The sequence below is a fragment of the Mesoplodon mirus genome (assembly GCF_964341445.2).
Source record: "Mesoplodon mirus genome assembly, chromosome: 4".
NCBI lineage: Eukaryota > Metazoa > Chordata > Mammalia > Artiodactyla > Ziphiidae > Mesoplodon > Mesoplodon mirus.
This window is the reverse complement of record NC_138979.1, coordinates 44,743,297-44,768,916: the sequence shown is the minus strand read 5'-3', so window position 1 is coordinate 44,768,916 and position 25,620 is coordinate 44,743,297. Positions and strand designations below refer to the sequence as shown.

The window sequence follows — 25,620 nt, the reverse complement described above, 5'->3', positions numbered from 1 at the left end:
GAATTCTAATTTAAACAATCTCCTATGATGGGTGTTCAAGTTTTTTCTCATCTTTGGCTACTATAGACAATGCAGAATTAACTATCTTTGCACATATATGTAGGTATATGTATAGTATTAATTTCCAGGAGTAGAATTACTAGATCAACTTTTATGTGTATTTTTAATTTTGAAAATATATCTTAAATGTTCTCCAAAGTACATCAATATACATGTGTGTCCACTAGCACAGATGTATGAGAATGCCTTTTCCCCCCAGCCTTAGCCAACTTACTGTGCTATTCAATTTTTTAATATTTGCCAATCAGGAGAAAGTGGTATCTTCCTGTTTTAATTTTTAATTTTTTTGGTAATGAAATGTAAATGTGTTCTCATACATCTTTGTGCATTGCAACAGCAAAATCTCTTAAATAAAGACCATTATGCAGTAAGTTGTCTTATGTAAAGGAAAGAAATATAGGAGGTGACTGAGATTTGGGGCTGTGTAGGTAAATTTGTATGCCACTTTTCATTGTATGGACCCTACTAGACTACAAGGTCCTGACAGACCAAATATTATTAAAAAAAACACCAAAACTTGTTATATTGTCTATTGCTGTTCTCAGCTTACTCTGGCTACTTACTAAGTGTTCTAACTTTTCAGTGATTCAGTGATTGACTGAAATAGAGTGAGTAGCAATAAAGCAAGGAGAGGTAATACACCACTTTACATCTCAATGGCTGCTGTTAAAAGTTAGTAAAAAAGCTTAAGACCTTAGCATATTTTATCTAGTCTGATTTATCTTATCCTGAAAACAAGCAGAAACCTACATTTGATCTTTAGCATCTGAATTAATATTCATCTTGGTTTGCTAGTGGATATAAAGCGAGAAGGTGCCTGACGGAATAGAAGTAATAATGATTCTTTGGGACTCATTTTCAATGTGAATAAAGAGTTTGTGGTCTGTGGTCCTCTCCAATTTTTTTAGGTTTAGCTAATAATGAAGGAAGAAGCAGTGTGGAAACTGGGTGTCAGTAAGCCTGTGTTCTAATACAGCTATGGTATGAAACACCTAGGTTCCTACCAAGTGCCAGTGCTAAGAAATTATGGACATTATTTTATTTATTCCACACAGTAGTCTTGTGTGAAGTAAGTGCTGTTATTATCCCACTTTTTCAGATGCAGTACCTGTGGCTTAGAGGGAAAAGGCAAGTTGTCCACAGTGACACATCTAGTAAGTGATAGACTGAGAAAAACAAAGCTAGATTTGTTTAACAGCAAAGCTGTGCTCTTAAATATTATGCTGTGTTTCTTCACACTTGGATTCAAGCCACTTAACCTCTCTGAGCCTCAGATACTTTTATCTGTAAAACAAAATGGTGGAACTAGGTAATCTGTAATATCTTTTAAAGCAAAAGTATTCTGTGAAACTTTGCTTTTCTTTTATACTAGACTTGGTCATGCTGTTTTAAAGGACAGCAGTAGTGTTCTGAGAGTATTTTTGTAGAGACAAAATGTATAAATTGTTCACTCTTTTAGAACAGAGTTTGCTATTTCATGGCACTGGAATTGGTAACTTGCTAACATCCTTAAAGAATTAATAGACCTTGAAGAACGAAATTTAGTGCTCCATCAAAAGCATGACCTGGCTTATAATGAGGCACTTGCCTTTTGAGAGAATCCAAGGGTTGTTCATTAATTTTCTTAGTCAACTGCCTGCCTACCTTTAATTATATGTAGTTTCCCTACATTAAAAATTTATAAAAGAAAATCTCAGGACTATTTCTTGAACAAAAATAACTCTTTTATATTATTTGGTGTTTGGTTGTTTTCCAGGTTCCCTTCCTCAGAAAGTTCTCAAAGGCCATCACCACAGTGTTACTTCCTTGCTTTATCCACATGGTCTCTCTTCAAAATTAGACCAAAGTTGGCTGGTATCTGGGGACCAGGACTCATGGGTCATCTTGTGGGATATCTTTACTGAAGAAATTTTGCATAAATTCTTTTTGCAAGCTGGTTTAGTAATGAGTCTTTTGATGTCACCAGAGAATTTCAAAGTAAGTTAAGATAAAGAGTGAAACATAACACGTAAATTTAAGTTATACATATAACATTTCAGAATGTTTAAAAAACGTAAGGAAAAATAACCCATATTTCCACAGAAAAGAAAAAGAAAGCCATAATACAACTGGATGATTTTTATGAATTCCTTTCTTATGTTTTATGCATTTTATTATTTTTACAGCTTATACAGATAATTTGGTTCTAAAGCAAAGGTCTCATCAATTCTTGGCTTTACAAAAGTCAGTTAATTCTCTTTAAGTACTTATACGTTTGTTCTTTTTCTTTTCCTAGTTCTACATCTTAATTTTTAATGGAATTTTCTTTTTAAATAAAAGTAATGGACACTCAATGGAAAAATAAATATGTAGGAACTGTAAATTAAAATTAACTTTTGCGTTCAACAATTTAATAATAATAATGATAGTTACACTTTCTTTTTCTTAAATAGATTTTTGTTTACTCTTTCATTTATTTAACAAATGACGAGCTTTAACAAATTTACGAGCATCTACCTTGTGCTGAGCAAAGGAAATACTTTCAGGTATAATTTTCTCATGCAATGTCAGCTTAAATTCAGCTTTCATAAAGCTGATATCTTTGATAAAATATGAACAGCCAAGTTTTGAGTTTTCTGAGTTTATAAGTTAGTTGATTGACTTGTAAAAATTATGTCTCCAGGGCTTCCCTGGTGGCGCGGGGATTGAGAGTCCACCTGCCGATGCAGGGGACACGGGTTCGTGCCCCGGTCCGGGAAGATCCCGCGTGCCGCGGAGTGGCTGGGCCCGTGGGCCATGGCCGCTGAGCCTGCACGTCCGGAGCCTGTGCTCCACAACGGGAGAGGCCACAGCAGTGAGAAGCCGCATACCGCAAAAAAAAAAAAAAAAATTATGTCTCCATAGTAATGTTATGAAAAATCAGTTCCAAAGTAAAATCAGAGAAAACTTGCACTGTATTTTTGTAGTAAGAAAAAATGAAAGTAGTATTTCAGGAACAGAAATGATTAACCAAAACAGTAAAACAAAGTTAAGTGACCCCTCGCCCCCCCCCAAAAAAAACTATGTGGTGATTTGGGATACCTTGATACATATTTTATTCCTGAAGTTCTCCCTTTTTCAAAAAAATTTTTTTCTCTTGGCCCCAGGACCGTAGTCCAAGTCAGTTCCACTCCTGACCCCTTTTACTTCTGCCTCAGTCATAGATGATTTAACTCCAAGGATCAGGACAGATTCAAAGTCAAATAAAAAGGGAGTTTATTGAAAGAGCACAAGGGGCAATCCCTAGGCATCCAAGACAAAGCACTAGAGCAAGGACCTACAGTGGAACTTAAATTCAGAAACCAAAGTTACTCCTTGAATCCACTGCCCCAAAATGGTCTGCTTTTCTGTGATTGCTCCATTCTCTTGCCTCTTCCTATGACTTCTTTTAGCTTTACAATTTCAAACGCCTAGAAAAGAGAATCTGATTGGCCTAGTGTGGGTCTCTAGTATATGTCTACTCCTGGCCATAGGATCTGTGTTCATGTGTTATGTGTGTTTTCTTGTGTTGTAGGTGTGTGTGAGTTTCCTGAAGTACACTGGGCTGTCTATTCTAGAAACTGGGGGTCAGGCAGGTTCTCCAAGAGGTAATAGTTGGGGGTCAATGCATCTGTGCCCCATTCTACAAGTCCAGGCTCCCCATATATCACACCTGCCATTTTGTGATTCCCCCACCCCCACCCCCGCTCAGAATTTCTGTAGTCTCCTTTACAAGTATTAGGAAAAATAACAAGTTCCCAATGCCCTACAGAGAGAGGTCAGTGATGGGCACTGGGAGATTCTTCAGGAACCCTAGCTGATGCTTTTAACATAGCAGATGAAAGTCTGGCCAGGTGCCTTAGTGAAAGTAGGAGCATTGACATAGCAAAATGGTTAGAAAAGAAAAAAATAGCAGAGGAACTACCCATTGCCCCTTCTCACCACACCCCAGCCATACCCACTGATGGGCTGATCAATGCATGGCCCTCATGGTGAGGCACAAAGCTGCCCTGTAAACCTCTCCTAGATGAGCCTCAGCAGCACCCAGCAAGAATAGTCTTTGTCCTAAACTATGCTGAAGGTAACCACATGCTGATGTTCTTGAAAGTATCTTAAGAATCTTTGTCCTGTGAGACTATTTTTGGTCCCCGTGTCTTTGAAGCTGTACATTCAGTTGGAACTATCTAATGCTTACCTCTTTTAGATTGTGTCTACACTGAGTTTCCTGTTTGGATTAAAATCTGTATAGTTCTGGGAACAGCACCAAATCACATTTTGAGGCTCTAAGTGGAAGATATCAGCTCATGATACCCTTGGGCCTAAGCTTGTGTCTACAAATAGCTTCTTTTTGTGGCAACAAATTAGTTCTGGGGTTTATTTTATTCTGCATTATTTCCGATGTCTGCCTCACTGCCTGAATCTGCTGAGTGATGATCACGTCCTTCATTTATCTTATAAGTAGATCTGGCCTGGAATTCTCCTCTTTACTTGTGTCTTTTGACCTTCCTAATAGGTCTTTGAATTTAAAATCTAGTTGGTTTGTAAAGCTCCCCTGTGCAGTGTTATGTGGAGAGGTGCTAGAGAAAGCAGAACTGTCATTTTGTAAATGGGATTTTAACAAAAACTTATGTTACTAGGGGGGAAAATCTGATTTAATTTTAAAGAAAGCATTTGACTATTAGCTTACAAAGAATGCCATTTTTTTTTCATAGCTACGGAGTCATCAGGTAATTTGCTGTGTGTGCAGTGACCATTCCGTGGCTCTCCTTCACCTTGAAGGGAGGAGGTGCCTCCTGAGCGCCCGAAAGCACCTTTTCCCTGTGAAGATGATAAAATGGCATCCCGTCGAGAACTTTCTAATTGTTGGATGTGCAGATGACTCTGTTTACATCTGGGAAATTGAGACAGGTAAATTGAAATTTTACCCCTTTTCATCCTTTATATTTTTATGCATCAAAGCATTTGGCTGGGTGGAGAGATCCAGAAAAGACACGGTGATGCCCTCACCTTGCTTTTACCTTTGGTTGGGCTGCATTTAATGGCTTCGTTTGAAGGTGTGTATGGAAAATAAACACAACAGCCCAAGTCAGATCCTAACCCACTGATGATTACCTGACAGAGCAGTGCGCAGGAATGAGCCGGATATTTCTGGAAGCTATAAATAAAAACATAAGTTATCCACTTTAATTATTAACAAGAGAGAAATTTAGTGTCCTACTACTAGTCTCAGTCATTGAATTCTGCTTTCTTCAGCATACTCACCATCTCAGCAACATTTTGAGCTAATTGTTGATCAGTAATAATGGAATATAATTAATTACAAAACTCCAAAATGTTGAGTCAGGGAAACTGAAAACTGAGTGGTTCCATTGAACTTTTGATGTCAGAGCATAGAGAATGTAAAGTTGAACTTTTAAGTTTTTAAAAAAGTTTTACTATATAACTTAAGATTGAGAGTAACACATTTCAGGCCAATGCTGGGAACAAATTAAATAAAGCGAGGTAATGAATGAATGTGAGTCAAGGGAGTGCCCTGGAGAGTACATTTTACTGAAACCATTGCATGATTTGTATTGATTAATCAGTGGTGGGTTTATGCTGGGTGTTGTGAACAGACTGGATAGTTTATAATATAATAGTTTAGAGCCATACTTCACCAAAATAATTGCTATTTTCTTTACATTTGACTTTCATGTATTAATGACAATGGTACACGGAGGATGCAAATAATACCACCTTACATTTGTGCTTTGCTTTACAGCTTTGATGGGCTTTCATGCTTATTTCCCATTAGATTATCACAATTTCTAGGGTAGGTAGAAGAGATATTATACCCCATTGCATGGATGAGGAATTTGTTGCTCTGATTTGTAAGTGTGCTAGGTTACACACCAGTAAGTAGTGAACCAATATGAGGCCCCCCTCCCCGTTGTTCTTTGCACATATTCACAAGATTAGGAGAGTTTAGAATTCTTAGGTAATCTATCAACCTGAGTGATGGTTGAATATAATAGATCAAATAGGTTCTAATGCCTGGACTTGCCTCCAGGACCTGCAAGCAAAAACTGTATGATCTTGGACAAATAACTTGGCTTCACTGCTTGTCAATTTGCTCACCTATGAAATAGGAGTAATAATACTTGTCTTCCTATTAGGATTAAATTAACAAGTACCTACAATTCTTGTAAACAGAGCCTGTAGATGCCAAGTCTTTAGTAAGAGTTAACTATTATTAATATTATTTAAAAATGCAGCAAAATCGACTTGTGCTAGTGAAATATGAATCTGTAAAACACATACACTTATAAATGTGTGCAACTGCATTTTTTAATGGTTATGATAGCATATATGTATTTATTTATTTTTTTAACTTTTTATTTTATATTGGCATATAGTTGATTAACAACATTGTGTTAGTTTCAGGTGTACAACAGAGTGATTCAGTTATACATATACATGTATCTATTCTTTTCCAAATTCTTTTCCCAATTAGTTTGTTACAGAATATTGAGCAGAGTTCCCTGTGCTACACAGTACATCCCTGTTGGTTATCCATTTTAAATATAGCACAACTGCATTGTCTTTAATTGTGAAATTGTAAATACTTGCTAATCAAACATATTTTTTCCTAGAAAATGGAGTCTAGCAAGAATAAAAAAATTCTGGGCACTCATAAGCGTCTATGGTTCCATTGCCCCACCAGGACACCTTTCAGGCTATGGAACTTTTAATTTATCTGTTCTTGATAGGGCAGGCAGTAAAGAAGGGAAGCCAAACCACTAGTACTTCTTGAAACCATATTTATTCCCACATCGTATTTTAATTGTATTATTTCTTTTTATGCTCCCAACATATATAATCAAATGTAGAACAGCTGAAAAATACAAAGAAACATAAAAAAACTAATAATCCTATCCCACTGCTAAAGATAGCTGCTATTTATATTTTGATCTACTTTCTGTCAGACATCTTTCTATGTCGATAAATAGATGTCTATATTATATTTCAGTCACAGTCCTGGCCAGAAATTGAAGTCAACCCAGCTGGGTTAAGTGAAGAGACTTTAAGAAAAGGACTCTTTATAGGGATGTGGATAGGGATTAAGGAACAGACAAGGAGTGGATAGTGAGGCCATCACCCAGACAGTAGCAGTATCAGGAAGCTCTTACCACCTCTAGGGCTGAAGTGAAAGATAAGAAAATAGTGGTACTGGAACCCAGTTAAGCTGAAGCCAAAGAGGAGTGGATACTCCCTGGGATCATGGAAGAGAAACAGCTCCCACCAGAAAGGCAATACTGAGACAAAGAGAGAGTTGGAAGAAATTCTCTTCTCTCTCCTGCAGTCACCATCTTCATTAGTTTAATCCAACTGGAAGTCAGAAGGATGTTCAGTTCTAGGCATCAGCCAGGGGCACAGGACAGGACACAGAAGGGTATTGGAAGGATGGAGTGGGTTGTCAAATGGACAATAATTGACATATTGGCCATTATGGACACACCATACTTAAACTCAGGAATCTCCTATAGTTGGTTATGTATATTGTTTCCTATAAAAAAAAAGCTTGTTTTAAAATGGCCATATAAAATGATATGCACATGTTTAGTGCCCAGTTAACTTATAGGATATTTATTCCAAATGAAGTTATGAGGCTGTTTATCTCTTGGTGATCTACAGTAATAGTTTATAAACAACCATAACTCAACTTAAGCTTATAATTGGTGAAAATGTTACCAATAATTGTATCATTGCCTTCACATTTGTGATGTGCCTCTTCACTTTTTCAAAGCATCCTCCCCTTGATAATCTCATTTGAGCCCCATGACACTCTGGAGATGGCTGACAACTGAACTCCTTACCACACTCATTCCTTTTGAGTAAGTCTATGTTGTTCCTTTTAGTCTGTGTCTGGTATTGGCTTTGAGTTGCCTTTAACCTCAGCAATTCCAATTTTGTTTAAAATTTAATGAACTACTTTTTCTTTCTCAAGCTGTATTTCATCTGGCTAAGATACTTCCATTATGTTTGCTGTACTTGATATCTATTTTATTCTTTTTCTGTAAAGGTGGGAAAATCCAGGATCAGGAAGACTTTCCATTTATAGTTTCTTAAAGTTAGGAGAAAAAATGCCGGCTAAGACCAAAACAATTAGGCTGAAAAGAGGTCTATGAGGGTATAGAATATGCTTGTTCACTGACATGCCTGGCACATGAATAAATGAACCAACCCAAGTTTTCTTGGACTTGGGTCCAAGAAGACTCAGTAGACTGAGTACAAATGAGTTCATCTTACCATTGACTGGTTGCAGTGGCTCTTAGAACGTGGCTGCCCAACTTTAGATAGACCCTTAGCTTTCTCTTCCAAGTCTCCCTTAGGGTTTCTGGAATTCACAGGCACATACCTCACTTCCTTGTGTAGAAGTCTGTGTATTTTCTATGCCAGCCAATTTTTCTTCTTTTTTTTCCTTTTAACTTTGCTAAAAGGTTCAAACTTGGTTCCATGTGTGAACAGACCTATTCTCTGCTCCATTTTTCCAGCCTTCTGCCTCCTCTAAATACATGGAGGAGAATAAATTGACACTCAGGCATTTATCAGATCTTTCAGCACTAGAGCAACTGCAGAGCTCCTAGGGAGAGAAATAGGAGGTGTCAGCGGGATAAGGATTTGGGGGCAAGAGACCTAGAAATAAAAGGCAAGGGAAGGAGATTAAAGCCAAAGGTGATTAATTCTCAACTGTACCAAAAGCCCACCTTGGCAGAAGGTTGGTGGGTGGGGTATAGGTCAGTCCCTGTGCCACCTTCCTCCAGGTGTGGAGGATGGGATATGAGACTTTAGTTTTTCACAAACACTTTACAACAACCTATTCTCACTTTATTCATGAGATGTATTTATTCATTTATTTATTCTCTTTGGTAGAATGCACAAGTATATTCTAGAGCCACGTACCCCCATGCCTATCTTATCTTGAAATTGTCTGAGGTGTATCTTTTCAGTGACAGGTGGCATAGCCAGATATGTACCAGGGTAAAGTTTGGGATCATAGGTGGGCATGCTCATCTCATGGGAGAAGCAAACAATCAAAGCAGAGGAGTATTTATGCAGCAGTGGGGCCCCTTGTCTTCTGGCTAAAAGTGCAGTGCTGCCAGGTTGGGAGTGATGAGGGCATCTAGTTTTGCTTATTGATTTAGCAGATGTCCCATGATGTTTAGGCCTGATTAGGAAGGGAAAAAATTGGAGATGTCATTTTGATTAATATTTGAGCTCCTACAGTGTATTTGACACTGACAACTCTGGGCAGTTTTGTCACCCTCATTGCTATGAGACACAATAGAGATAATGTAATACTGATTTTTTTCCCCTAAAATGCATACCAGAAATAAATCTCTGCTCTTAGTTCATTTTTCTTTTAAGAATTGAATTTAAATTAATTCTGAGGACTTTTCTGTTCACAGCAATGGATTTACATAGCAGAAAACTTGTGTAATGAATTTCTTGTGTGTTATTAAATATAAATGTTATTATTATTGAAGGTCTTCTGTTAAGCTTATGGCCTGTGTTGTGAAGTATGCTATATTAAACAACTGAAATTTTTTGTGGGAAAAATGAAGCCTTATTTCCTTGGAAATAAAACATTTATTGAGAAGATAGGTCAAAAAAACTTTTCTGTAAAGGGTTGGAGAGTAAATATTTTCAGCTTTGTGGTCCATATGATCTCTTTTGCAGCTACTGAACTCTGCCCTTGTATGTAGCACAGAAGCCATTGACAATACATAAAGGAGTGGGTGAGGCTTTGTTCCAATAAAACTTTATTTACAAAAGCAGACAACAGGCTGGATTTGCCTTGCAGCAGTAGTTTATAGACCCCTAAGAATGATGGTAGTTTTTTTCTCTTTAATTTATTTATTTTATTTATCTTATTTTTGGCTGTGTTGGGTCTTCGTTGCTGCGTGCGGGCTTTCTCTAGTTGTGGCAAGTGGGGGCTACTCTTCGTTGAGGTGCGTGAGCTTCTCATTGCAGTGGCTTCTCTTTGTTGTGGCTCGTGGGCTCTAGAGCACAGGCTCAGTAGTTGTGGTGCACGGGCTTAGTTGCTCCGCAGCATGTGGGATCTTCCCAGACCAGGGATTGAACCTGTGTCCCCTGCATTGGCAGGTGGATTCTTAACCACTGCGCCACCAGGGAAGGCTGATGGTCATTCTTTTTAAAGATCACTATTTTGACACCTCATTCTAAAGCAGTTTGTAATTTTAATTCATTATACTTCACTGACTCTCTATGGTTATACCCATTTTGCAAAGGAGGAAATGGAGCACAGAGATTTTTTGAATCCGAAGGTCCCCAGGCTGAGTGTTGGGCACTTGCACTGGAATGTGTGTCTCTCTTTAATTCTGGTGTGTTCTTCACTGTACTGTACAACAGGAGCACCTTCTGCAGATGGAGGTCAGCTTTTTGAGACTGTCAAGCAGGGAATTACATAAGAAAAACTCTTGAGAAGAAAATAAATGGCTACCAGGAACCCCCCCCACACATTGCTCCCCTGAAGGAGAGGGTCTCTGGCTATCTCTCGGCACCTGGCTCTCAATTTACATGCAGTTCTAACAGCCCTAGTCATCGGACTTCTCAGATGACAGATTAGAAACAGCAACTTGCAAGTGGGGAGACTGTTAGTGGCAGGCACTCTGGTAGCAGAAGCAACAGCTGACGGGAAGGGAAGATAGGCAAAACTATGTGTCACTGCTCAGGGCAGTCTTTCTGTACTCAGGGGAAGACGGTCACCCAGAAAAATAAATGCTGAGATTGTTTCCCTTGTTCAGGAGGCTCTTAGATATGCTTGCACAGGTTATGGGCAGCTGCCAGTCCCCTTCCTGTGGCTCCTGCTGGGGAGCTGGGCTTTCTCTTTCCCAGCACTAGCTTCAGGAAGAGTATTTAAAGGCATTATATCCAAGGTGAATTCTAGACCTAAGAAAATCTCAGAAGTGGCTTGGGGCCTGGAGTTCAAGGCCAATGAGTGGGTAGAACTGAGAGTCCATGTGAATCTATTTTTGTTCATGTCTTCTTGTGTCTGCTCAGGTAATGTGAGCTGTGTGACCTTGAGCAGGAAGCTTTACTGCTGCAGTGTGGCCTGAGGATCCAGCCTCTGGTTATGACATGGTTTCTGTGGGAAAGCACATTCTGAGTTTTAAGACAACTATCTTATAAACAGACCATTGGAACAAAACCTATGAATATGAAATTAAGGAAGTAAGGAAGAAGATAATACATTTTTGAGTTATTTTCACCACAGGTGTTAAATTTCCTCTCTCTTAATTTCTTTTTCTTAGTGAAATTAGTAGCAGTTAGCTATAAAATTATTCAATCTACTATGATGCCATGTAAATGAAGCATTTGTTCTTCCGTGGTTTCAAAGTACAAGAAAAAAAGAAAATTTAAAAACTAAAACTATTAAGAGATATAAGATGAGGTTTGTCAACTAATAGCTAATAGGCCATATTTTTAGAAAACATCCAGTGTTTAATCTACTGTAGATCTGAGTTTCCTTTAATTGTTTAGGGTGAGGTCTATATAGATATATGCAAGGCACAGTCTCCCAGATATATGTAGTCATATTTTCCCTAACAGAATAGCATAATGTGTCTAAATTCCTATTTTGCCACGCCAAAATATCACACAAGGTCAGTACTTGGAGGAGTAATTTTCCAGTCCACAAATTTTAGTTGGTTTTCTTCTTTTGCAGTATATGTTGGGTTGGCCAAAAAGTTAGTTCGGATTTTTCTGTAAGGTGTAACAGAAAAACCTGAATGAACGTTTTGGCCAACCCAATAGTATATTTAGTATATAATGTATAAAATAAAAATTTTAAATTCCACTAGTTACCAACTATACTATTCTGAGGGGCAGTTTTGCTTGGTTTTCTCATCAAGGTCACCCCTTTGTAGATAAAGTTATGTTGTGTCGACTGCCTTGTCAGCATAAACCAAGTATGACTTTCATTATATGCGTTTTAAAGGTAGTTTTTGGGTATGCAGCATCCGACAGGCAGTAGTCTCTCCAGTGTGTCATTTTCTCAAAGCTACGTTATTTTGTTGTGGTAGATTATAGATGGAACTCTCTTGGGATGATTGTTTTTAGAAAAGAAAAATAGGATGCATTAAAGCACAGGTGGGCTATTTTCCTATATCAGCTTTTCTTCTTTATTATAATAATTACTGATGTTATTGCTCAACGTGTATTTTTAGTTTTACTGCCTATTTTTTTAATCGTTATTTTTTTGTCCTTGGTCCTAGTTATCACAGCTACACTATAATTTGAGATTTTGATTCACGTAGTATTGTGTGCACGTGCATGCAAGTTTTTATGTACGCACTTGTGCATATGAGGTTTGTCTGCAGTTTAGCTACTGAATAGTTGCACAACCGTCAAAGTTCAATGTCTTGAGTAGAAATTAGCATCCAGAGGGGTTATGACCATGAGCCCTGAGATTCGTACTCCTGGGTTTGAATCTTGTTCTACTATTTCCAGTCTTTATTATCCCCAGTCAACTTTTAACTCCTCAAAGAATCACCATCTCTTAATGGCAGTTAGCACTGAATAAACATTAACTATTACTTGTATAAGTCCTTCATATATTACCATACCAGTTTATACTGAAAGTTTCATTGTTTCTCCCTCTTTACTTCCTGTCCCCACTCTAGTTGAGCTCAACAGTTATTTCTTATTCTGATGAAAGGCACACCACTCTGAGGTATATTAGAATTATCACATATGGCCTTCCAATAAAATCATGGAAAGTTTATCCCTTTGAAACAATTTGAAAAAATATAGGGCAACATATAAGAATGTGGTATATGAATTATGCTAAAGTGCCCAAATGTACTGACAAGTATTCTAAGCTCTTAGCTGAAGGCAGGGATGAGGGCAAGTTAGTGTAGTGGAGAGTTTTGTTACTTGTTCCCATAGCACAATGTACTTATAATTTCATACTTAAAATTTCATACTTCAGTAGCCTAAAACACCATAAGAGCAAGAACTGTGTCTGTCATGCTCACTGTTCTATTCCCAGAAGCTAGCATAACACCTAACATGGGAAGAAATTAACAAATATTTGTTGAATTTAATTAAAAATTTTAAAAATATTTAGCTTTTGTAAACAATATGCTACTAAACAACCAATGAATCACTGAAGAAATCAGAGAGGAAGTAAAAAATACCTAGAGACAAATGAAAATGAAAACATATTGATCCAAAACCTATAGGCTACAGCAAAAGCAGTTGTAAGAGGTAGTAGTATAGCCATACAAGCTTACCTCAGGAAACAAGAAAAATCTCAAATAAACAACTTAAACTTACACCTAAAGGAACTAGAGAAAGAAAAAACAAAACTCAAAGTTAGTAGAAGGAAAGAAATCATAGAGATCAGAGCAGAAATAAATAAAATAGAGACTAAAAAAAATAGAAAAGATAAATGAAACTAAAAGCTCATTCTCTGAAAAGATAAACAAAATTGATAAACTTTTTGTAAGAATCATTAAGAAAAAAGGGAAAGGGCCAAAATCAATAAAATCAGAAATTAAAAAGGAGAAGTTACAACCAACACCACAGAAATACAAAAGTTTATAAGAGACTACTAAGAAAAACTGTATGCCAATAAAATGGACAACCTAGACGAAATGGACAAATTCTTAGAAAGGTACAATCTCCCAGGACTGAACCAAGAAGAAATGGAAAATTTGAACAGACCAATTACAAGTAATGAAATTTAATCAATAATTTAAACAATACCAACAAACAAAAGTCCAGGACCAGCCTTATAGGTGAATTTTACCAAACATTTAAAGAAGTGTTAACACCTATCCTTCTGAAAGTATTCCAAAAAATTGCAGAGGAAGGAACACCCCCAGACTCATTCTATGAGGCCAGCATCACCCTGATACCAAAACCAGACAAAGATATCTCAAAAAAGGAAAATTACATATTACTGATGAACATACATGCAAAAATCCTCAACAAAATGTTAGCAAAGCAAATCCAACAATACATTAAAAGGATCATACACCATGATCAAGTGGGATTTATCCCAGGGATGCAAGGATTTTTCAATATCTGCAAATCAGTCAATTTGATATACCACATTAACAAATAGAAGACTAAAAACCATATGATCATCTCAATAGATGGAGAAAAAGCTTTTGACAAAATTCAACACCCATTTATAATAAAAACTCTCAGAAAGTTGGCATAGAGGGAACATACCTCAATATAATAAAGGCCATATATGACAAACTCACAGCTAACATCATACTCAACAGTGAAAAGCTGAAAGCATTCCCTCTAAGATCAGGAACAAGGCAAGGATGTCCACTCTCACCACTTTTATTCAACATAGTATTGGAAGTCCTAACCATAACAATCAGAGAAGAAAAAGAAATAAAAGGAATCCTAATTGGAAAGGAATACGCAAAACTGTCACTATTTGCAGGTGACATGATACTATACATACAAAATCCTAAAGATGCCACCAGAAAACTACTAGAGCTCATCAATGAATTCAGTAAAGTTGCAGGATTCAAAATTAATGTACAGAAGTCTGTTGCATTCTATACACTAACAATGAACTGCCAGAAAGAGAAATTAAGGAAACAATCCCACTTACCATCACATCAAAAAGAATAAGATACCTAGGAATAAACCTACCTAGGGAGGTAAAAGACCTGTACTTGGAAAACAATAAGACACTGACGAGCAAAATTAAAGGTGACACAAACAGATGGGAAGATATACCTTATTTTTGGATTGGAAGAACTGATATTGTTAAAATGGCCATACTACCCAAGACAATCTACAGATTCAATGCAATCCCTATCAAAACACCAATGGCATTTATGACGGAACTAGAACAAATAATCTTAAAATTTGTATGGAAACAGAAAAGATCCCAAGTAGCCAAAACAATCTTGAGAAAGAAGAACAGAGCTGGAGGAATCATGTTCCCTGACTTCAGACTATACTACAAAGCTACAGTAATCAAAACAGTATGGTATTGGCATGAAAAACGGAAATATAGATCAATGGAACAGGATAGGAAGCCCAGAGATAAACCCACACATTTATGGTCAATTAATCTATGACAGAGGAGGCAAGAATATACAGTGGAGGGCTTCTCTGGTGGCGAAGTGGTTGAGAGCCCACCTGCCGATGCAGGGGACACGGGTTCGTGCCCCAGTCCGGGAGGATCCCACATGCCACGGAGTGGCTAGGCCCGTGAGCCATGGCCGCTGAGCATGTGCATCCAGAGCCTGTGCTCCGCAACGGAAGAGGCCACAACAGTGAGAGGCCCACGTACCTCAAAAAAAAAAAAAAAAGAAAAAGAATATACACTGGAGAAAAGAGTCTCTTCAATAAGTGGCACTGGGGAAACTGGACAGCTACATTTAAAAGAATGAAATTAGGAAATTCTCTAATATCATATACAAAAATAAACTCAAAATGGATTAAAGACCTAAATGTAAGACTGGAAACCATAAAATGCTAGAAGAAAACATAGGCAGAACTCTCTTTGACATAATTCATAGCAATAGTTTTTGGATCTGTCTCCTAAGGCAAAGGAAATAAAAGCAAAAATAAACAAATGGAATCTAATTAAACTTAAAAGCTTTTACAGCAAAGGAAACCATCAACAAAAAGACAGCCTACTGAATGGGAAAAAATATTTGCTAATGATGTGACTGAAAAGGGGGTTAACGTCCAACATACACAAACAGCTCATACAACTCAACATCAAGAAAACAACCTGATTAAAAAATAAACATTTTTCCAAAGAGGACGTGCAGATGGCCAATAAGCACATGAAAAGATGCTCAACATTGCTATTCATCAGGGAAAATGCAAATCAAAACCACAATGAGATATCGCCTGTCAGATTGGCTATCATCAAAAAGAACACAAATAACAAATGTTGGTGAGGATGTGGAGAAAAGGCAACCCTTGTCCACTGTTGGTGGGAATGTAAATTGGTACAGCCACTGTGGAAAACAGTAAGGAGGTTTCTCAAAAGACTAAAAATATAACTACTATGTGACCCAGCCATTCCAATCCTGGGTATATATCTGAATAAACAGAAACACTAATTCGAAAAGATACATGCACCCCGAAGTTCATAGCAGCATTATTTACAGTTGCCATGCAACCTAAGTATCCATCAATAGTTGAATGGATAAAGAAGATGTGGCATATATCAATATGTACAAAATGGAATACTACTCAGCTATAAAAAAGAATGAAATTTTGCCATTTGCAAAAACATGGATTTAGAGGATATTATGCTAAGTGAAATAAGTTAGAGAAAGAGAAATATTGTATGATACCACTTATATGTTGAATCAAAAAATACAACAAACTAGTGAATATAACAATAAAGAAACAGACTCACAGATATAACAAACAAAACTAGTGGTTACCAGTGGGGAGAGAGAAGGGGAGAGGAGCAACATAGGGGTTGAGGATTATGAGGTAAAAACTATTACATGTAAAATAAGCTAAACGATGTACTGTTCAACACAGGGACTATAGCCAATGTTTTATAATAACTATAAATGAAGTATGACCTTTAAAAATTGTGAGTCACTATACTGTACACCTGTAACTTATATAATATTGTACATCAACTATACTTCAATAAAAATGCAAAATAATTTAATCTATGGCTACTAAAAAGGAATTTGGAAAAAGTTTGGATAAGACATAAAACCTCTTCTGGGAAAAAAATTTAAAAATATTTAGCTTTTGTAAGCATAAATCATTCCATATGACTCATTATTCACTCCTAATGTATCAAACTAATGTTCCTGCCCAATATTTAGTGAAAGAAAATTGTGCCACTGTTAATTTGTGCACTTTTTGGCAAATCACTAAATTGATCAAAGCCTTAGTTTCCTCATGGTGATGATGATGATACTTAATACAATGCTGTAGAAGAGATGTGAGAAGTTAGTATGTGTGAGAATGCTGGCTTTATTTTTATTAATTAACCACATATATGTGTGTGTATATTACACATATATTTATATACATACATATCTATATATCTATTCACATACATATATATAAATATAAATATATATATATATATATATATATATATATATATATATATATATATCACATGGTTGCACTAATAAAAAAGAAACCAGAGCAACAAAAGAAAAATAAGTGGGACTCCATAAAAATTAACAACTTTTGCCCATCAAAGGACATTATGAAGAATGTGAAAAGACAGCCTACAGAATGGAAAAACTTATTTGCAAATTATATATCTCATAAATGTTTAATATCCAGAATGTATAAAGAACCCTTACAACACAACAAAAAGACAAACAAGCCAATTTTTAAAAGGACAAAGACTTGAATAGATATTCCTTCAAATAAGATATGCAAACGGCCAAAAAGCACATGAAAAGATTATCAACATGTTAGCCATCAGGGAAACGGAAATCAAAATCACAATGAAATACCACATCACATTCACATTTATAATAAAAAAATGGAAAATAACAAATTTGCCAAGGATGCAGAGACATAGGAACACTTATAGATTGCCAGTGGGAATATGAAGTGGTGCAGCCACTGTAGGAAACAGTTTGGCAATTCCTCAGAATTTAACCAGAAATACCATATGAACCTGCAATTCACTTCTAGGTATAGACCCAGAAAAATAAGAACATATATCTACACAGAAACTTGTATGTGAATGTTTGTACCAGCACTGTTTATAATAGCCCAAGGGTGGAAACAACCCAAATGTTCATCAGTGGATGAAGGGATAAACAAATTATGGTGTATACAATGAAATTATCATTCTATCCAAATGAGGAACTGATACAAGCTACAACTTGGATGCACCTCAGAAACATTATGCTAAGTGAAAGAAGCCAGTCACAAAAGATCTTATATTTTGTGATTCTTTTTATATGATATATCAAGAATAAGCAAATCCATAGAGGTAGAAAGTAGATTAGTGGTTATCAGGAGATGGGGAATGATTGCTTAATGGGTATCGGGTTGTCCTTCAGGGGTGATGAAAAAAATGTGAAACTAGAGAGAGTTGGTGGTTGCACAACACTGTAAATGCACTAAATGCCACTGAATTGTACACTTTGAAATAAGTCATTTTATGTTATGTCAGTTTCACCTCAATAAAAATAAGAAAATGCAGAAATACAAATAGTATAAAGGAAACATTTTTAAAAGCAGTAGAATTCTAAAATTTGTTGATAATCATTAATGGTTAGTATATTATAATTTTAATGTTTTTTCCTTTTACATATTAATCTATACAGAGACATGCTTATATTTATTTTGGTTTGTGAAAGTGTTTCATAAGGCATTATCCAATTATTAGTTCATTATTTTCATTATTGATATAACAACCTGGGAGGTATAATGGGGGACTTTAGAGGGTTTTTTAAACCCTAAATGAAATCAAGTATTTCTTTCCATTTTGAATGTAGGGAACATTTCACAGCAGTATTAGCAATACCTGTGACTTTCTCAACAATAGACATCACAGATAATTTTCATATCACATTACAATTGTTGCCAGTATCTCAAAGTATCATTTATGTTTATCAGTGTCGTAAACTTTTAGGCCCACCACTAGTTCTTGCTATTTAATACATTAATAAAGAAGCATATAAATTTTTAAAAAATTATTTTGATGATTATATTTCAATATAATTGATATCCTTTATTATCCTGTGTATTTTATTTCCAACATTTTAAAATATTAATTGTGAGAAACGGTTCATTGGCATTCCCACTGCTGAAGGGGTTCATGGCACAAAAATGGTTAAGAATTCCCTGTTAGTCTAAATGATTTGTAATGTGGGATGCATCAGAATTACTTAATGGTAGCAGTACAGTTGGGGAGTGTAAATCGATATCTGCCTTTTAAAAAAATATCAGAGCAAAAATACAATAATAATAAAGAATTTAACCTTATTTTTCAACCAAATTAAATCCAACAATTAACAGTGCATCACTGAAGAGAGGCATATGAGTCTCAATGTATATTTTCTTTTACTTCCATATTAAGTCTTGGTAGACTCCTTTTACATGCATGTGAATACACACACACACACACACACACACACACACACGTGTGAATGTATTGCCCACCCCCCCCACAAGAATCTTCTGTAATTCCATGTAGTGAACATGAACCTCTACTTTGGTGAAATTATATAAATCTTCATCTGATTTTATAATTTTACAAGCTTTCAAAGTAAAGAAATTCCAAGGATGTAGACAAATTCAAGAAAAAAATAATCTTCATGGGGTAGTTTCTGCTGTGCTCTTTAAAAATCCAGATATCACATTTAAAAGCTATTAACAAAAGAAGCCCAAATAATTTTCTTTTCTCAAATTTGGATTTGCTTCTTTCTTAATCTTCATTTGTTATAAACATTTGAACAATTTTCTACATTTTATTGAAAAATTATACTTTATGTGAATATGGCTCCATATTGTTTTTAGATACCCCAGATGACTTATAAAATTCTACAGTATATGATTAATTTTTATCTGATAACACACATATAGGAATATGTGTGTGTGTGTATACATTTTAACTAATGTATTATTCAACTCCATCATTTTTTAATCTCCTGGCATCTTAATATGTATTAGTCATATCATTGTGGTATTTGTAGGTTGTCTTTGGAGTATTTTGTATGGTCAGAAAAAAATATGAACATCAATATGGTCTCATTCTATCATAAAAATAAATACTTTTTGCTCTTAACATTACTTTCACCAATTAAGTGCCATGCTTCACTGCTTTTATTTTTTGTCAGTTGCTATCTTCCTGGGTTTTATTTTAGTAAAGAAAATACTTGCAATAATCAGTTTTAGCTTATTCCTGCAGTCTGATAAAATTTTGGATCAAGTGCTGGCTGGGTATGTTAGTTACAAATCTGCATTTAATGTTCTCAGGAGCTTATTCTATAGCAACAAAAAGAGGACTACATCAGGAAGGCTGCTCTGTGGCTCTTCCTTAACTTGGGCCCTTTTGCGAGCGTTTTATATGAACACTTGGAACATTAGTGGGTTTCACAGCTGCCATGTTTGGTGAAATAAACCCAAAGGAGCCATCTGCCCCTCCCCACGCTGCCTCCTTTCAATTCCCTAACAACTTCACAGTAGCCAGCTGCCACAGAAACGATTGGAAAAGCAAGACTCAGTGGACTGTAATGATTGTTATTCTCTGGGAAAGTGGGTTCTCTGATTTGGCTGAGAGATAAAGGATATTGAACACACTTGATTCATCTGAGAGTATCAATAATATCCAACTTCCACCATTAACTTACTTGTTAGGATTTGATGGGAAAGGTCTTTGTGTTTCCAGGGTTGAATCAGGTGAAAACAAATCCAAAGGTCAAGTCCTTGGCTTGGGTGGTGAGCAGGATATTTGACTACAGGAATGTTGTCAGATTTTATCTTGTGCCATACAAAAAGTTGGTTGCTAATCTCAGCCTTGTAAAAAGTCCTGGGCCAGGATTGGCCCACTATTTTTCCCTTTCACATTTAAATGCAGGTGGATTCCATCCACTGTAGGCCAAAGAAGACAACGGACTTGTTTCAGCCACTTGGAAGAGTCAGAGTAACAGAAGCTCCACTGAGGGACACAGGATGTCATCTTATAGTTTGGTCATTGTTTGAGGGGATAGCAAGTCGTTTTTGTAACTTTAGTTAAATGAATTGTACTTTATGCTGACAGGTCAAAATTGAGAACCAGGAAAAGAACTGGAATAAGAAGATTTGATAAGACAGTTTACTTTTAACCCATGATTTGCACTGGAGGTTAACCTTCTTTGGTCATCACATTTTTCTTACTTCCAGAAGCATCAATTTTAAGTCTAGTTAGGATTATCACATTTTACATGTCTCTTATTTTATGTCTATTATTTTTAAAACATGTTCTTATCTTCATTTTTCACATCCATGATTGCCTTCCCAAGTTTGGCCTGTTAATGAAACTATCCCTTATCAATGATTTTTATAAAGCAAGTTTTGCTTTCTTTAAATACTAGATTTAAAAGAATCTTTAATACATTATAATCTAATAATATATAAATAAAACAATCAGCAAAACTGGAAGTTTAGAATTAGATGACTTAGCTTATCTGAATAGACATAAGGAGAGGTCAAATGCATGATCCAATATCCTATACTATAGAAAACTGAGCACCCTACCAACTTATTTCAGAAAATATCTTTTTCGTTAGTTCTGGCCTCCTGGCTATCAGTTATTGTGAATAAAGGTCCACATTCTTCTAGCTGCAATTTAAAATTTAAAAGCTGTGAAAACAAAAGTTTTTTTTTTATTAGTTTGTGGTAAGGCAACAAAACCAAACCTTAATTCACATGAGGTTATTTATTCCACGAAGTGTGAGTATTCTCTTTTTACTGCACATATATGACACGTTTGATTACTGTCTGCTCTTCCAGGCTCTGCTATAAATGTTTTACAATATGCATTTGTGCATTATCTTTTTTCTGCAAAATCTGAAAAATCCTGAATTCTAAAACACTGTGGTCCCAAATGTTTGTTTGTTTGTTTTTAAATAAATTTATTTATTTATTTGGCTGCGTTGAGTCTTCGTTGCTGTGCGCGGGCTTTCTCTAGTTGTGGCGAGCAGGGGCTACTCTTCGTTGCGGTTTGTGGGCTTCTCATTGCAGTGGCTTCTCTTGTTGAGCTATAGGTGTGTGGGCTTCATTAGTTGTGGCATGCGGGCTCAGTAGTTGTGCCTCACGGGCTCTAGAAAGCAGGCTATAGGTGTGTGGGCTTCATTAGTTGTGGCATGCGGGCTCAGTAGTTGTGCCTCACGGGCTCTAGAAAGCAGGCTATAGGTGTGTGGGCTTCATTAGTTGTGGCATGCGGGCTCAGTAGTTGTGCCTCACGGGCTCTAGAAAGCAGGCTCAGTAGTTGTGGCACACCAGCTTCATTGCTCTGCGACATGTGGGATCTTCCCGGACCAGGGCTCGAACCCATGTCCCCTGCATTGGCAGGAAGATTCTCAACCACTGTGCCACCAGGGAAGTACCTCAAATGTTTTGAATAAGGAATTATGGGCTTCTGTTATCTTTCTCTGTTATTCTCCCCAAAGTAATCGATAGCTTTCTACAAAATGCCATGTATACTCTGTGTCTTTGTTTTCTTGCCTCCCATTTATTTAACACATTTTAATCTGGCTTCTGCCTCCACTATTCTAATGGAACTGTTCTTGAGGTCACCTCGTTACCAAGTCCAGTTGTCATTCTCTGGATGGCAAGTACTTGACTTGTCTGCTGTCACTCCGTCATCAGTATCCTCCTCTTCTCTCTCCACCCTCAGCCTCACATGATACTGCCTTCTCCTGATGGCCAATAGCCCCTCTTTCCCAGGTTGTCCTACTTCTGTATGCTTTTTCTCTATTGTTTCCTGAGTCTGTTCTCAGTGTCCTTCTCCTTTTGTTTGTATTTTCCTTGGGCTGTTTTACCAACACAGATGCTTTTTTTGTATGGTAAGATATACATAACAGAAATTTTACGATTGTAACTATTTTTCAGTGCATAGTTCTGGGGAATTAAACACATTTACATTGTCGTGCAACCATCCTCACCATCTTGGGAACATTTTCATCTTCCCAAAATGAAACTCTGTACCTATTTTTTAAAAGTCTTCATTCCTCCCTCCCCTCAGCCCTTTGCAAACACCAGTCTACTTTCTGTCTCTATGAATTTGAATCTGACTACTCTAGGTACCTCATATAAATGGAATCAGTACAGTATTTGTCTTTTGTAACTGGCTTATCTCACTTAGCACAATGTCACCAAGGTTCATCCATGTTGTAGCATGTGTCAGAATATCCTCTCTTTTTAAGGCTGAATAATGCTTCATTAATGTTTTCTAATTCAGAACTGTGTAGGACAATGGTTGATGCCATATGTAACTACATACAAATCGCTTAGAGGAAGTGGCAGTGGATTATAAACTATAGAAACAGTGATGGTGGTGAGAAGAGTAGGATAAAATGCTCTGGTTAAAGAATAAGAAAAATGAAATGGTTCTATAGAGTTAAGAACACACCAAAGACCACTGGCTATATAAGTAAACTAAATAGCCATTCCATGGAAGTCCTGACCAGTTATTCCAAAGGGCATTACTGCTTCTTAACCTCAATATTGTCAACAGTGTCTAGTAATGAACTTGGATTACTTGAAAGATAAGCTATGTTCTACATTTATTTTGTAAGCCTCCAGTAAAACATGGAATTATATAGTATACTTCAGAAGTACCAAAAACATTTAAAAATATACTTTAGGGCCAGATGGATTGGAATCTTTATCATCTTTTACGTGACCTGTTGAAAATTTTCCTGACTACCTTGCCAGTCAAACACTTTCTTTAGTTCTCTTCTCCTTATTGCCAACCAAACATGATTTACTTTAAACTTAGCCCTGAAGATGCCAATCCTCAAGGTCTGTGGTGGAAATGTACCCCACCGCACAGCATTCTTCTTGCCTTTTCCTAGCTTTTAGTCAAAATACCTTCCCTAACCACTTCCTCAACCACAGCACACACAAATCCCCTGAAACTTATCCTTTCTGAAGCTCTGGGTTTTTTTGTACCTTCCTGCATTAAGAATTAAATAAGATGTGTATTAAGTGCTAAGCAAAGATTAAAGTGTACTTAATTAATGGTAGCTCATGGCAGTTTTGATGATGATGATGTTAAAAAGGAGGAGAAAACACATATCTTACATATAATTCGTTCTGAAATAATTCAGAGTTGTTTATTAGGTTTTTTTTTTTTTTTTTTTTTTTTTTTTTGCGGTACGAGGGCCTCTCACTGCTGCAGCCTCTCCTGTTGCGGAGCACAGGCTCCGGACGCGCAGGCTCAGTGGCCATGGCTCACGGGCCCAGCCACTCCACGGCATGTGGGATCTTCCCAGACCGGGACACGAACCCGCGACCCCTGCATCGGCAGGCGGATCTCAACCACTGCGCCACCAGGGAAGCCTAATTCAGAGTTTTAAAAAGGCATTTTTTGATGTGGTATATTATTGCTCAATCCCAGCTATTTAGTGAATCTCCTCATGGTTTCTAATACTCAGAGTATGAACGTAGGAGAAGGGGATTATTAAAAAGTATGGAATGTCTAGCCAGCCTTCACGTTTATTTGTTTTTATGACTATGCATGTATGTATTTAGTTATTTATTTTGCTTAAGAAGCAGGACTTTCACATGTAAAATAGTAAAAACAACAACAACAAAACTTGAGGTCTAAATCTGTGGTCCAAAGTAAAAGTACTGCCACAAGTCCTACCTGCATTAGTTTCCTATTGCTGCGTAACAGATCCCCACAAATTTAGCAACTTAAAACAATACCCATTTATTAACTCACAGTTCTGTAAGTCAGTCCAGGTGAGCTCAGCTAGGTTCTCTGCTTAGGGTTTCACAAGGTCGAATTCAAGGTTCAGCTAACTGGGCTCTGAACTGGAGGCTTTGAGAAAGAATTCAATTCCAAGCTCATTCAGTCCTTGGCAGAATTTAGTTCTTTATGGTTATAGGTCTGAGGTCCTTGCTGGCTGTTGGTGCTGTCACTCTCAGCTCCTCCAGGCCACTCCCTGATTCTTCTTTGTGGCTTCCTCTATCTTCAAAGCCAGCAATGGCACTTTGCATCCTTCTTATGCTTTAAATCTCTCTGGTCCCCCTCTTCCACCAGCTGGAGAAAACTCTTACTAATTTGGCCTGGCCCACCTGAATAATCTCCCTATTTTAAGGTCAGCAAATTAGAAATCTTAATTATATCTGCAGTGTTACTTTTTGCCATGTAACAACATAATCACTGAAGTGCTATCATCATAGTCACAGGGGAAGGAATCACATAAAGATGAGGGTTATTGGGGGTTATTCGTAGAATTCTACCTATCATATTGGTGTTCAGGTAGGTTAGTGTCTCGAGGTCCCCATGGGTAAATGAACCCATGGAATGGAAAAATGAAGAAATAGGAGAAGCTTTTTGGGTAACTGGGTACAGAAACATGGCATGAAATTGTACAAGTGGCACGGGGGTGCCAGGATTATAGTGAAGGTACACTGAGAATTGGTGCTGACATGCCTGCTGGAGCTTTGGTCACCCATTCTTTGCCTAAAGAAAACCACTTCCATGTACCAAGGGGAAATTGATTGCAATCAAAAGGTTTTCGTCCTCCCATGACCACCATATCCCTCCAGCAAAAAGTGACTTTCCATATGACTTCACCCCTCACCCAGCCAGCATCTTTATTCAGGAGACTGTTCCCTGATTTTTCCTTGTCCAATACGCTTCCTTTTTCCAGGAAAAATTCCAGGTCAACTCAGCAAGATATTTACCTAATTAAATTAACTGACAACAGAAGTGAATAAATGATAGAGTCAAATCTTTAGGGATATTGTATCCCCTAAGTAACTTAACCTTCAACCTAGAAAATGAGAGGAAAAAGTCTATTTTTGAAATATTTTAAAAGTAAAAAATAAGTATGTCTGGTGTAA

General features: G+C 36.8%; 1 protein-coding gene across 2 annotated transcripts in view; it reads left to right on the top strand.

The window, feature by feature from the left end:
* The window catches only part of WDR72 (WD repeat domain 72), a gene marked incomplete at both ends in the record, with an annotated part of 200,538 nt that overhangs the window by 24,690 nt on the left and 150,228 nt on the right, over nucleotides 1-25,620 (top strand). For both annotated transcript variants that reach the window (XM_082618356.1, XM_082618355.1), the window contains 2 exons: nucleotides 1,817-2,037; nucleotides 4,770-4,965. In XM_082618356.1, coding sequence (XP_082474482.1) covers nucleotides 1,817-2,037; nucleotides 4,770-4,965 — 417 coding nt within the window. The remainder of the gene's footprint in view (nucleotides 1-1,816; nucleotides 2,038-4,769; nucleotides 4,966-25,620) is intronic.